At 40.7% G+C, this 14,367-nt stretch overlaps 2 protein-coding genes across 2 annotated transcripts; both read right to left on the bottom strand.

Annotated features, from left to right (window-relative positions):
* Positions 1 to 2,089: 2,089 nt before the first annotated feature.
* Positions 2,090 to 4,486, bottom strand: LOC134223072 (uncharacterized protein K02A2.6-like). Its single transcript, XM_062702207.1, has one exon. The coding sequence runs from the start codon at positions 4,484 to 4,486 to the stop codon at positions 2,090 to 2,092; it is 2,397 nt and encodes a 798-aa protein (XP_062558191.1).
* Positions 4,487 to 7,280: 2,794 nt separating this feature from the next.
* LOC134224196 (uncharacterized) lies at positions 7,281 to 8,004 on the bottom strand. The gene is made up of 3 exons (XM_062703484.1): positions 7,809 to 8,004; positions 7,494 to 7,663; positions 7,281 to 7,432 (listed from the first exon to the last, which is right to left on the bottom strand). Exons 1-3 carry the CDS (start codon positions 7,849 to 7,851, stop codon positions 7,376 to 7,378), a joined length of 270 nt encoding a protein of 89 aa, XP_062559468.1. The 5' UTR covers positions 7,852 to 8,004; the 3' UTR covers positions 7,281 to 7,375.
* Positions 8,005 to 14,367: the final 6,363 nt, after the last annotated feature.

The raw sequence follows: 14,367 nt of genomic DNA on the forward strand, positions 1-14,367 counted from the left end.
TCTCCGGCGGCAGCAAGCCGGATTCCGTGCCGGAAGATCCTGTGTGGACCATATTGTCACGCTCCGCATAATTCTGGAGCAGGTCAACGAATTCCAAGAGTCCCTTTACTCGGTATTCATTGACTACGAAAAAGCTTTCGACCGTCTCAATCACGAGAATATGTGGGGCGCCCTGAGACGCAAGGGAGTTCCTGAGAAAAAAACCGCGGGCTGTTATGGCAGCCTATAACCATGGAGCACCTAAATGACTTCGAATTGGCGGATGATGTTGCACTCCTCGCGCAACGGCGCTCTGATATGCAGAGTAAGCTCAACGACCTTGCCGATCGCTCCTCCTCGGCAGGTTTAGTCATCAACGTCAACAAAACCAAATCGTTGGATGTAAACACGGTGACTCCTTCCAGTTTCACAGTAGCCGGGCAACCAGTGGAGAATGTTGCAAGCTTCCAATATCTTGGCGTCAGACGGCGGTACCAAGATCGACATAGGCGCACGGATCAAGAAAGCAAGGGCTGCCTTTGCGAGTTTAAGAAATATCTAGAAAAACAGGCAGATAAGTGAACGCACCAAAATACGAAATTTCAACTCTAACGTGAAATCTGTGCAGTTATACGCTAGTGAAACATGGTGTGTATCAGTGGAGAACACTCAACGGCTGCAGGTGTTCATTAACAGATGCCTACGGTATATATTTCGGGCCTGGTGGCCTCACAGCTGGATCTCAAACAACGAGCGCCATCGTTGTTGTCAGCAGAGGCCGATAGCAACAGAAATTCAGGATCGGAAGTGGGGCTGGGTCGGCCACACTCTACGTAGGGCGGAAACGAAATCTGTAAACAAGCATTAGACTGGAACCCAGCGGGACATCGCAGCAGAGGCAGGATCATGACGGCGAAGCCTCAATAAAGAAATAAAAGAAGTCGACCGAAATCTTACCTGGCAACAGGTTAAAGTGATAGCCGGGCAATGCTCAGGATGAAGATCTTTCAAGTCGACCCTTTGCACCACCGGAGGTGTACAGGATCCATAAGTAAGTAAAAAGCATTAAGAATAAAAATCCTTACAGCCGGCCTTATTCAGTATTCACCACCAAAAGTGGCTAGGCTAGCGAGAACAAAGTATTGAATACTTTTTCTATGAGCAACACTCTTTAATATAACAGATTCTACCATAATGATCAATTTATTTCCCACGAGTCAAACTTCTTGTTAGTTTTCAATATTTTCAAAAAAAAACACGTCGCAATTGAGCACTGTGATAAAAACTCAAAATCCTAAAATACTAACTTGGGACAATTATGCGTAGAAAGGCAGTGTACCAATACACATCGCATTTCATTTCATTGATTGATTCATTATCGTGATGTGCCCTAATTTTGCGCGCGCCCTAACTTCGCGCATTATAAAATCATTTATTTTTTTCAAATCTTGAGCATTACAAAATATCATTGTTGTTGAATGTTTTTCACGAAAGAATTTGAAAAACAAACTTGGTTTAGTACACCAAATAAAATTATTTCAATTTGGTCCTCCCATTGACCGCCATATTTGCTTGAGCTTAGCACAGCGATGAAGAACATGACCCAAGTAAACAAATGATTTTACTGTACAAAACTGGCTACTTTTTGGAAATATTTGTATCCATTATGCTCTGTTGGATATGTTTATTCGTCATTACTATTGAAAAGTGTGAAATTTTATGTATTTTGTGTTTATTTCGACTTTCGCTTTGTGCGCGAAATTAGGCATATGAGTGTGACTACCCGAGCAAAGCTTGAGAGCAAATCGCTAACTAATTTTGTTGTTGTGAAATCGTCTAATTTTGATAACTCAGGTTGATATCCTTTTGGTCGTTTTAACGGTTAAAAGATCAAAATCTTACTGTGACATCAAATCGAAAACTATTCCTGCTGTCGATGAGAGCAAATCGAAAACTAATTTTGATATTGGTTACTGTTTTCTAATGATGTACACAGTGCGGTGTCATGATACTAACTGTTTATTTCAAGGTGACTTATACAAAGGTAATACAAATACAACATCCCCCTCCTTTTAATGAATACAAATTTACATGAATCATTGTAATTATATCAAACAAAATCTGAAAATCTCGCAGGCTTTCGTATTACTCGCGTAGATCTTCCCTTGGAAATATGTTTGTCTGTCACTCCCTCTATTGACTGTTCTTTATTGTGATCGATCACCGGATCCTCCTCCCGATCGTCAGTTGTCGCTTCCTCTTCATAGTTGTGTGTGTGTTTCTTATAATCATATCTTTTGAAGACATGACTCGCAGCCGACGTTGCTTCTTTCAACGTATCACTTTCCTCCTGCTGCTTCTGATGATTGTTGTTGGGCTTGACATGTATAGCACTCCTGCGATATCTTCTTCCGTCTTGAGTCTCCAAACCGTAGGACAAGTCCGGGAACTTCCTAAATAGAACGGCTTTCTCCCACTCTGCGGTTATATCTGGTCTCCGCTGGATAAATACATTATCTCCTTCACATAGCTCCGGTAGTTCTCTTGCTCGTTTGTCGTAACTTGCCTTGATTATTTGACGTTTTTCTGTTATTTTCTGCTTAACCTGTGTCGCCTTCGGTGGTTGTAACTTGTTCGTAATTAAAGGAATCTCACTTCGCGTATCCCTTGAAAAAAGGCGCTGATTGGGACTCGATCCTACGGCGTTAGGTGTATTCCTATGCTGCAATAAGGCCTTCCAGAAATCCGTACCACTCCTTGAACACTTCCGGAACAACTGTTTCATAGTTTTTATAGCTGACTCAGATTTACCATTACCTTGAGCATGGTATGGCGCAGATGTAACGTGACTGAATCCCCATTCCAGTTGAAATTTTCTCCATTCTGCATTATCAAATTGAGGTCCATTATCCGTAACAACCACTTCCGGTGTTCCATGTCTAGCGAAGTGGCCTTTGCAAATCTTAACAATCGATCTCGTTTTGGCATTTCGGAGGAAATCAACTTCAATGAAATCGGAAAAACTATCAGCTATTACCATAATCTGATTTTTTTTTCCATCTTGCATAACCTCTCCAAGATCAATGTTCACTCTTTGGAAAGGATAGTCGGGAATTGGATGTGACATCATTGGTTTCCGGCTTTGGCTTCTTCCGAACGTCATACATACTTCACAGTTTCTTATGTAATTTGTTATCTGCTCCGACATTCCTGGCCAATATAACGATTCACGTGCCGCCCTGAGCGTGTAATCAATTCCCAAATGTGCTGTGTGGAGTTTTTCGATGAACTGATTACGAAGGTTCTTCGGTACTAAAATGCGATCAGATTTGAAAATTACACCCTGATGCAAAGACAACTCATTTTTTATAGCGCAATAACGATGCAAATCGTCGTCCAGATCTTCTTTTCTTTCCGGCCATCCGTCTACCAATGTTCGAGAAAGTTTGCAAAGTGTTTGATCTGCCTTAGTAGCTTGTGCTATGATCTTGAACCTCTCGTCGGACATGTTTATGAATTCAACCACATTCGTACTAGCTATCTCCAGGAACGCCGCATCTATTTTTCCTTCAATCAATGTCTCCGCATCTGACATCTTCGATGCCTCATCTCTTGTTGCCGTCCTTGATAACAAGTCAGCAATGTGCATATCTGCACCTCTTTTGTACCGAACAGTGATATCGTAACGTTGCAGAGACATTCTCATTCGTTGAAGTCGCAAGGGCGCATCAGTAATTGGTTTCTTGAATATTTCCTCCAGTGGTTTATGGTCAGACTCTACCACTGCTTGTCGTCCAGCTATATATTGATCAAAACGCTTACACGCAAAAACTATTGCTAAACATTCACGTTCGATGGGTGCATAGTTGCTCTCTGTTTTCGTCAACGTTCTTGAAGCATATGCTACGGGTCGTCCTTTCTGCAATAATGCACAACCTACACCTAGCTTACTTGCATCGCACTGTATGATCAACTCTTCTGAGGCATCATAGTATCGAAGAATTGGCGTTTGCGTTGCCAAACGCTTAATCTGCTGGAAAGAGTGTTCTGCTTCATCGCTCCAATTGAACTCGACCTTGTCTCGGGTTAGTTTACGCAACGGAGCACTAATGTCTGCTAGCTTCGGTAAAAATTTTCCCAGATAGGTAGTTAATCCCAGAAACGTCATCAATTCTTTCTTGTTCTTCGGTGTCGGTATGTTCAAAACTGCTGAAATCTTTGCAGAGTCGGGCTGGACTCCGTTATCCGTCAGAACGTGACCGAAGAAGGGTACGGATGTGAGAGCAATTTTCATTTTGGAACGATTTAGTTTCAAACCACGTTCTCTGAACCGCTGCAAAGTTGCCTGTAATTTGCCGTTATGGTCTACCATAGCTTCTTCGACTGTATCACCACATCCGAAAATGATGACGTCATCTGCCAGACACCTAACTCCAGGAAGTCCTGATATCAACTGTTGCTGAGCCTTCTGATAAATCTCTGGAGCACACGAAACGCCGAATGGCATCCTTTTCCATCTGTATACTCCCATTGGTGTCCAAAATGCGGTGAGATCTGAACTTGATTCATCTAGCTTCAGATGCCAAAACCCATTTTTCGCGTCCAAAACGGAGTTCCTTGATTTTTGCTTTCAGCTCAGGCACGTACGCAAGAGGGACTCGCCGTGGCTTTTGCTGTACTGCTGCAACAGAGGTATCTATTTCAATTTTGAAAGTGCCATGGAATAAGCCTTCACCTTCGAAAACATCTGCGTACTTACTCATGATCTGCTCACATTCTTTCCGTAGCGTGCTTACATTGTACATATCATGTACTTTGATAATTCCCAAATCGATGGCTGCTTTCGAAGACAGCAACGGAGGACGCTTTTCTTTGACCACTATGAAAGATAGTGTGGTAGTTCCATTTTTAAGCATCACTTCGAGATCTACTTTGCCTTTCGGTTTTATTATGTTTCCGGAATAACACCGGAGCTTGACATTCGTGCCTTGAATTTTGCGTTCAGGCATAACACGTTTCAAATCCTCATAGCTTAACACATTCACTTTAGCTCCCGTGTCTACTTGAATGTCCAATAAACGAATCCTGTTATATTTGCCCACTACTTTCAATTGCACCATTATCTTGTCCGAATCCATGTTACGTTCGCTATCTACCATTGCTATGTCCACAAATTCGCACTGCTCCTCGCTGTCATAATCGTCCAGGCTTGTTTCGCTTTCCTCCAGCTGTCGCACATTCCTCCGGGAAAAGGGTTTTCGAAATTGTTTTGATCGGCACACTCTTTTGAAGTGATTCATCTTACCGCAGCCTAGGCATTTTTTGCCGTATGCTGGACATTTTTCCTTCTCCTTTTTGTGCTTACCTCCACAATAACGACACGGGTTTTCCAGTTTCGTTGTTTTTGTAACTTTGTACGCTTCACGTGACGTTTCACCGGAACTTTTCGGATTAGACATTTGTTCGTACATTCGGGCCAAATTCTCGATTTGCTGGTATTCCTTCATCTTCTTCAGCATGTTTGCCAGTGAAATGTTCCCTGCTCGCAAAAGTTCTTTCCGTACTTGGTGGTCGTGAATACCGGCAATGATCCTATCTTTTAGATGTTCCTCTCTTTGTTCTTCGCTATAACCACACGAGGCCACTTTCTTCTTCAGACGTTTCACAAAATCTTCTATTTTTTCGTCGTCGCGTTGACAAATTGTGTTGAATTCGGCTCGCTCAACTCGCTTGTCTCGCTTTGGAACCAAGTGTTCTTCAATTTTTTTCAATATTGTTGCTGTTTGGCTTTTTTCCTGTGCTGTGAGTCCCAGCTCTTCCACTAGCATTACTCCTTCGACACCCATGACCGCCATCAACGTTGCAACTTGTTGATTGTCTGGTTTGTCATCCACCCCTGTAGCTAAAGCATAATAGTTCCATTGTAGCTTAAAAACTTTCACCGCCTCCTCATCATCTACTCCCAGTTTCAGGGGTGCTGGAACCGGAATGCCGCTCATTTTTGGTTATGTTGAGTACTTTTTCGTAAAATCGAAACCGAAATCGATCGTCAAGTAAACTTCGAGATTCCACTATCTGGCGATTGTCCGCGAATTCGCCTTCGACCCGAATCCGTAAACTAGTTATCCAAAACGCGATTTCTCAACAAATTCAATAAACTTCTGACACCATGTTTTCTAATGATGTACACAGTGCGGTGTCATGATACTAACTGTTTATTTCAAGGTGACTTATACAAAGGTAATACAAATACAACAGTTACGATAACAAAATAAGTACACAGTTTGATGTCAGATCATACAGTTTAGAAATCAACAGCAAAATGAGATCAAAATATGTAATCAGTCATGATGATTCATATTTGAAAACAAATTATGATTTCGATTTGATATCAATATCAAAATATGTTTTCTATATGCTCTCATTAAGTTTTCAGACTTTGCTCGGGTAGGGTGCCTAATTTCGTTTATTGTTGTTGCGTAGTTTCATTTGCAACATTCTAATGAAACAAAAGCAATATAATGCACAGGACAGTTTTACACTGAATAGAACCCGAAGAGTTCATTCCCATACGCTTTTTATCTAATTTTCAGGTGGATAATCACCGACATCGACTAATGTTGACTTGAAAAATCTTATAGATTAGTGCCTGCAAAGCTATCAAATCCGATGTGTAAAATGATGCTAAACTTAAGTCGAGGATAAAACTACAGCAGCTTTTTAGATAATGTATATAATATTGAAGATGTCTTATATAAAACACATATTTGAAGATGTCCTATGTAAGAGATAGCGGAATTTAAGTCTTTCTTTTATGACGTCTCGAAAATTAAAACTTTTTTAATACACCAGCTAAACATTGCTCATACAATGCCTTTTTTTTCCTAAAATATGTTTATATTTCAGCAGAAAACGATATAGTTATTAGGAATTATGACTTGTGTCAACTAACATTCATGAAGTAAAATCTAAGCAAAGCTCCAGAGTCGAAATATGAGTAAGCCCCTTCGACTAAAGAAGGGGTCACTGACGGCTGTCTGATACCGTTATCTGCATATTTTGAACAATGGTGCATACTTCTATTGGTCAATTGATTATATTTCATCGAAGCAATAACTACATCCAATTCCAAACATAAAGAGTTAGGGTACTTCACGGTACAATCTTTTGTAACATTCATTGATTTTGTTACAAGCGGAAACTTGTTCCTTGTAATTGTAATTTATTAATCATACGACGTGAAGTAACTCAAAAGCGTTCTCTAATGGCATTTCTCAATGATAGATTTTTGAAATCCCAGCTTTAGATCAATCGATTTATTTTACACATAATTATGTTGAATTATACTTGCTTGCTGCTGGCAAATCTATCACGCAATTAGACTCCAAACCCCAGTTTAATCGATGCTCTTTGGTGGGTTGTAGTTGAAGTAGATCAATCCGGATTCCTTGGCCTAAAACCACAAAAAAATGTATTATTTACCTCAGACTTGACACGGGATATGAAGTCCTTACAATCGTAAAGGTGATTCCGAAGATAACGATTCCTGCGGCCAGAACGGCATTGTATGTTCGGTTCTTGCGACGGTGTTCCTCGAAGAAGTCACCCTCCGGAACAGGCAAGTCGTTCATGGTGAACACCCGGAAGTTGCTCGGACCATGGTAGCTGCGGGCAATTAGGGCACCTGAAAAAACCAGCCATCTGTATTATCAGCCATCATCAAAAAAGCATCCATGGGAGGGTTATGTAACGGGGCCAATGAAAATCAAAGCGTTTTTGGCAAAATACAAACACAGGCGAATTAATTTCTTCTCGGTTAGATGACTTACCATTCCGTGCAGCCAGGGTGGTCAATGGACGTACAGCCTGCATACTTTATTTGGTGATTTTCGGAAAATTTATGCACCAAGGTAAGAGTTTCCTTGCGGACACTGAACGAATCACACGGCAGATGGACGACGAAGAAAATAATTTCAGTTTCTGACAGTTCGCTCCCTCTCCAGCGGACCAGCGTTTCTCTCTCCGATTGACAAAAGTAACGCCTCCTGCGTTCTGCCTGCCGTTATTCGTCCGGTTCATGAAATTTAGGGTGGTCCATAATATTTTATATAAAAATTTACATGATTTGAAAAATAATTTTGATTTTTTTGTACTTTTATGTGTTTCTGTATTGTTCAATTTTAGTAAGTATGTTTAAATTGCGAGTAGAGATGTCGTAAAATACCGCGTAATCAATTAGTAACTAATTTGCGACAATACTAATTGCGAGCTTTTTACGTATCATTATATGAACATAAGGCCCTCCTTAGCCGTGCGGTAAAACACGTGGCTTCAAAGCAAGACCAAAGCTTTTATGTTGTTCTGTTGATTGCGCTATTCAAATTAATTCACGAAAAAAATGTTACTTAGGTCCTTTTGAAAAGTTAAGCGAGAATTTTCGGATTGAAAATTGTCTCGACTTCCTTGGGCATAAAAGCACAGAGAAACATTTTGTCAAACATTTTGTTTAGATTGTATCTCTGTAATACGTTTCTGCACAATAAACTTGCAGAATTTGGTTTAAATTGATAGTTATGGAGGATGAAAGCGTGTTATGAATACCGCACAATTGTTACAAGCTACAAAAACAAGCCTATAAGGCATTTTATGAGACAGATCGAAACAGCTGTTTTTCTCGTGTTTATCTACTTTGACAATTAGTGGGAGCCCGTTTGTTTGGTAATTTCGGGCATAACATTTCGATGGGTCTCATCATCAATTCTACCTATTTTACTTTTCGGCCAGGGGCTTTAGAACAAAGTTTTTCATATGATTCTTAAAACGTGTCGTTAGTTTATTCATACCATTGCATTCTAAGCATGAAAAGCTGAAGAAAACACAAATGAAAAGTAAAACGTTTAAAACATTATTTTGTGTTCGGACCTAACGGAATGTTCACGCAGAATCATATCAAAACAAAACATCAAAAGTAAATAATCGGTGTAGGGATCATAGCAGAGAGGACAAATAAAATTGAAAATGTTCAAATTATTATATTAATTATTTAAGTTAAAGAACCCTATTCGAAATCATGTTCCACCCTGTAGAATTCGAAAGAAAACCACGCAGCATATTTATGGCGGAAACAGGCTACTGGTGAAACGGTTTAACCGATAGTATCGTTCATCATTACACAGATACTAATTTCAACGAAAGCGAAAGAGATATGTAGAAGGCGATGAGTCCAGTTATGATGTGTGGATGTGTGAGTGTGTTTTAAAGGGAAACCGAGAGAACTGTGGATAGTCGTTCAAACTTGTCTTGTCAGTTTGGTCAGAGAAGTAGACGAAGATGGACGTCATGGGAAGCTTCGTCCGAGTGGCTTCAGCCGGTGTATCCGGCCAGTTGGAATCGGCTGGTGGAAATGGCGTGCCAACGCGTCATGCAACGACGGTTGACGACAATGGTGCAGCGGCTCCCAAAGCAAAGTAAGTACAGTGCAAAAATAAAAAAAAAAGTGAATGGAAAAGAAAATTAAAAAAAATAACTGTCGAACCCTGGGAGTTATGTACTGAGTACTGAGAGTTTTTGAAGAAATTGAATTCAAAAAAAAATAAAAATGGTGAAAGTGAAAAAAGGTTGCTTCGGAAGATATGAACGAAGTAAGAACTTGGAGACGGATTCCGGAAGCTATGGACGGATCCGAAAAATAAAATCGGCTTCGGGAGATATGTACGAAGCCGGATTTCTTAAAAGTATTTAAGGAAAATTATTAGATTCCGGGAGTAATGGACGGTTTCTAAAATCTGGAAAAATACGTTCGGCTTCGGAAGATATGTACGGAGCCGGGACTTTTATTGGGCTTGGATTCCGGGAGTCATGTACGGTTTCCAAGATATAGAAAAAAAAAACTTCGGATGCAATGTACGAAGACGTCTTTTTTATTGAAAAAATTCCGGGAGTTATGAACGGAGCTGGTAAAATCGGATACCGGGAGTAATGGACGGTTCCTCATGGTGAAGAGGTGAAAAAACATGAATAACAAAATGGTGGACTGCAAAAAAAAAATCCAGAACTGTTAATGACTAGAATAGAATTTCGGAAGTGATAATCCTACAAGAAAAAAATGGAGGCAGAGTTTAATTTGTTAGAAGCGAATATGTATTACGGAAGAAATGTACGCAATGTATAAGAAGCCAAATGGAAAAAGGATTATGTGTCATGATGTTGGTTGGGCGGTCCCACAATTTATGAATCGGTTTATTTAACAGGTTTTATCACTAATAAAAATCGTAACAAAATCTTTATGAGAAATATCCGCCGTTGTTCAATGTAGTTCAAATTTCAGTGCGCACGCAAACCTAAATTCAATTACCGCTCATTTAAAACCACACAGAAATTATATTTGATTATGGATTTTAATTGTACTTCGCTTGAAGAATGGTTACGTGTGCGTTAACAAAAAATCTTAAGTAAATGTATAGATTTTCAGCCAATAAAATGTGTGGTTTATTAGCAGTGATTGCTTAAACAATGTTTAATCTACATCGATGGCGACGTCACTGTTACGAATTTTTATCGCATAAGAATACTTATTGATGTGCTTAACAATCTCCTTTAGAAAGAATACTCTATAAATGTTAAGAAATATCAACCATTTTATATTGGGTTCAGCTGAATTGTATTTCACAGTTTCTCTAGTCTAGGTTTATCTAGTCTTCTCTTCTTCTCTATTTTATATGAGTTTGCATTTGATTCGAGACAATATAACTCATGAATCTATTTTCAAGAATTCTTCACTGATTGATTTGTGTTTGTACATACTAAGAGTTGATCAATTGACAGGGAAAGTTGGAAAATTGTCAAAAAGCAGCATTTTCTAAGTTCTGAAGAAAGCCATCAAGCTTGAACTAAAATCGTTCTAGAGGGCGGCACTGCAATTAATTTGATGATTATCGAAAATAAAACCCGAGCGAGATCGAGCAGGTTCGCCTAGTATATTATATAACTATGCTTGTTGTAAATTCTCTTGCGCATTGCTTTGCATTCCTATTGTTACTTCAAAGTATAAACGTTGCACTATACGAAGAATTGTTTTGATGTTCTTTCAGGAAACCATCAAGAAAAAAAGTTTTAAAACAGCTCAAATTAGCCCTTGATAAAAATATTGAGTTACGAGACCAATTGCGAAATGTGTCAGCCGAATTAGATGGCATCACAGAGTTCCAACCTGCTTCCAGCACAATGCGCGAATCGATGAATGCAACTCGGAACGATTCTTCAATCGTATCCACCATGAACAGTTGGACACTCGGCACTCTTAATATTCCGGAGTGTGTTCCTAGTGAAGGGGAAATGGAAGTAGATAAGAAAGCTTTCGAGTACTGGAAGGATATTTTGATATCCTCACTCGATCTTATCAATGCTTCGGATGAACACACCAGGTTTGGTGTATTTAAAATAAAAGCTGGAATCAGACTTCGCGACATCTTCAACACCACAGTTTCTACATCGGACATGCCGGATGAAATAACCGCACCCTTTTCAAACGCGATCGCCCGTTTGAATGGGTATTTTGGATCCAGGACGTACATTTTATCGCAGAGGGGCAAGTTGATGAATATGTGTCAACTTTCTTCCGAGAGTAGCATGGATTTTGTTAGACGGGTAGCATCGGCGGTGAAAATTTGCGATTACGCACAGGATGACGAAATGGAAGCCATGGTCCGGGTGATAACCAAAGGAGCAACCGATAGCAGAATTCGGATTCTGGCCCATCGAAATTGGGTCAAGGAAGGTTCACTGAAAGACTTGATCGATCTTGTGAGGGACCGTGAAATCGAATTACGCAATGAAGAAGAATATGACAGAAACCGAGAGAGGATTAATCCAGCACCAATTGCAGCATTGGTTCGTACTCCGTTTAAAGACAGATGGCAGCATGGATGGCAGTTTTCACGGCGCGGTACTGGAGCGCAGAGAGGGTTTAGGGTCAGCAGCAGAGGTCGCGGCAGCTATGGTGGATCATCATTCACTCAAAGGCCGCTGGGTTCAGGAAACTTCAACTGTTGGCGATGCGGCAGTAGCTTCCACCCAGCAGAACAATGCCCAGCGATCAATAAAACCTGCCATATATGCGGAAATACTGGCCACTTGGCACGAAGATGTAAGTCTAGCCAGCAATATCAACCCAGACCGAATAAACGACAAGGTTCAGAAATTGATTCTCCTGTCGGAAAAGTGGCAGCCGTAGAGAAACCAGTGGATGGAAGCAAGGAATCAGAGGTACTAACTGAAAACTGAGCGTTATATGTTGTTTCTCTCCTTAAATCAGGTTCTTACGGGTTTTTTTCCTTCTTGTTACATAATGAATTTATAGTTTTGGTTTTTCTCAATAAAATACAATTTTATGAAAACAGTGTTTATTTACATGCTTTATTCCTTTCATTGCTAATTTCAAAATTGCAGGTATCTTCACGACCTGTTGCCCGCTCAGTAGTCATGTTGGCAAGTAATGATTTTTCGGAAAACAAAGTAGCCAGTATCACTCATGATCCAATTTTTGAGAGAATTCAACACGAGAAAGAGGCGTGGGTAAAAGCGGAAGTGGCCGGAATTTCTGTTGATTTCTTCATTGATTCCGGTGCACAAGTAAATACGATCACAAAAGCCGCATTCAAAAAAATCACTGCAGATCCGGAAGCAGCGTCTAATCTATTGGCTTTGCGTTACACCCCAGATAAACCTTTGAAGGCGTACGCTACTGAAGGGGAAATAAAGGTAGTGGCCCACTTTTCTGCCGAGTTCTGCATTACGGACGACAGACCAATGTCTGTCGAAAAATTCTACGTAGTAGATGAGATAAGGTCCCTTCTTGGATTCAATACAGCGGTCCGACATAGCGTTCTAGCTGTTGGAATTGAGCTCCCCGTTCGCCAAGCTCCTGTAGAATGGCAGCCAAACGAATTTCATTGTTCTCAAGTTAGATTGGACAGTTCTTATTCGGAAGAATTTCCAAAATTCAACATCCCGCCTGTGTCCTTGTCATATGATCGAAACATGCCTCCAGCTCGTTGCGTTTATACCTACATTCCAGATGCGTTCAAAGAACTGACAAAGCAAAAACTGGATGGTTTATTATCATCCGGTATTATTGAGCAAGTCACCCCTGAGATGGACCGTTCTTTTTGTTCCTCAATGCTAATAGTTCCAAAAGGCAAAGACGACATACGTCTTGTAATTGATCTCAGAGGTCCAAACCGTTGCATTAACAGAACTCCTTTCAAAATGCCGACTTTCGAGTCCATCTTAATGGAGCTACATGGAGCACAGTACTTCTCCACGATAGATCTCACAAACGCATTCTTCCATGTTGAATTGGAAGAACGATCAAGGCACCTTACAAATTTCTTCTCTGGGCATTGTATGTACCGATATCGGAGACTGCCATTCGGGCTTTGTAATGCCCCCGATATTTTTCAAGAGGTATTGCAGACGGAAATTCTGGCTGGATGCGATGGCGTTGTAAATTACTTGGATGATATCATGGTGTTTGGCCGAACTAAAGAAGAGCACGACAAAAATTTAGAAAATGTTATGATTCGTTTGCGAAGTCACAACGTCAGGATAAACGAGGCAAAATGCGAATTTGGAAAGTCTTCTGTAACGTTTTTGGGGTTTGTGGTGTCCGCTGATGGTTGGAAAATCGAGGACGAAAAGATCGCAGCCTTGAAAAACTTCCGAACTCCTGAAACAATCGCGGAGGTAAAGAGTTTTTTGGGACTGGTCAACTTTATTGAAAAATTCATCCCACACAGAGCGGACAAAACGCGCTGCTTACGAGAGCTCGCAAAATCCACTCAATTCTACTGGAACGAAGACTTGGAAAGTGAATTTGAATTCTTGAAACACAGCGCATGGCAAACCATCACGACTCTCGGGTTTTTCAATAGAAATGACGTTACGGAACTTTACGTGGACGCATCGCCATACGGCTTAGGCGCCGTCCTCGTCCAATATTCAAAGGATTTGGTGCCACGAGTAATCGCATGTGCTTCGAGAACACTCACTACGACGGAGCAAAAATACCCACAGACTCAAAAAGAGGCGTTAGCGATGGTCTGGGGTGTGGAGCGTTTCTCCGTTTACCTTACGAGTATGGAGTTTATTATAAGGACCGATTCAGAAGCGAACGAGTTCATTTTCGGTGGTCTCCATAGAATAGGAAAACGTGCGGTAACTAGAGCAGAATCCTGGGCTTTGCGGTTGCTACCATACAGCTTTACCGTAAAACGAATACCGGGTGAAAAGAACGTGGCGGATGCCCTATCGAGATTGGTGAGAAATGATTATCCACTCGAGAACGCTACTGCGGACGAGGAAGAAGGGAACTTACTGTTCTTCCTAGAC

Source organism: Armigeres subalbatus, chromosome 3 (assembly GCF_024139115.2).
Source record: "Armigeres subalbatus isolate Guangzhou_Male chromosome 3, GZ_Asu_2, whole genome shotgun sequence".
In the NCBI taxonomy this organism is placed as follows: domain Eukaryota; kingdom Metazoa; phylum Arthropoda; class Insecta; order Diptera; family Culicidae; genus Armigeres; species Armigeres subalbatus.

Bases quoted from the DNA above. Each gene is read 5' to 3' on its own strand.
- LOC134223072 (XM_062702207.1), bottom strand. From the start codon at position 4,486: ATGCCATTCGGCGTTTCGTGTGCTCCAGAGATTTATCAGAAGGCTCAG.
- LOC134224196 (XM_062703484.1), bottom strand. From the start codon at position 7,851: ATGCAGGCTGTACGTCCATTGACCACCCTGGCTGCACGGAATG. The intron at 7,664-7,808 runs GTAAGTCATCTA...TGGTTTTTTCAG, and splicing joins CACCCTGGCTGCACGGAATG to GTGCCCTAATTGCCCGCAGC. The intron at 7,433-7,493 runs GTAAGGACTTCA...TTGTGGTTTTAG, and splicing joins TCGGAATCACCTTTACGATT to GCCAAGGAATCCGGATTGAT.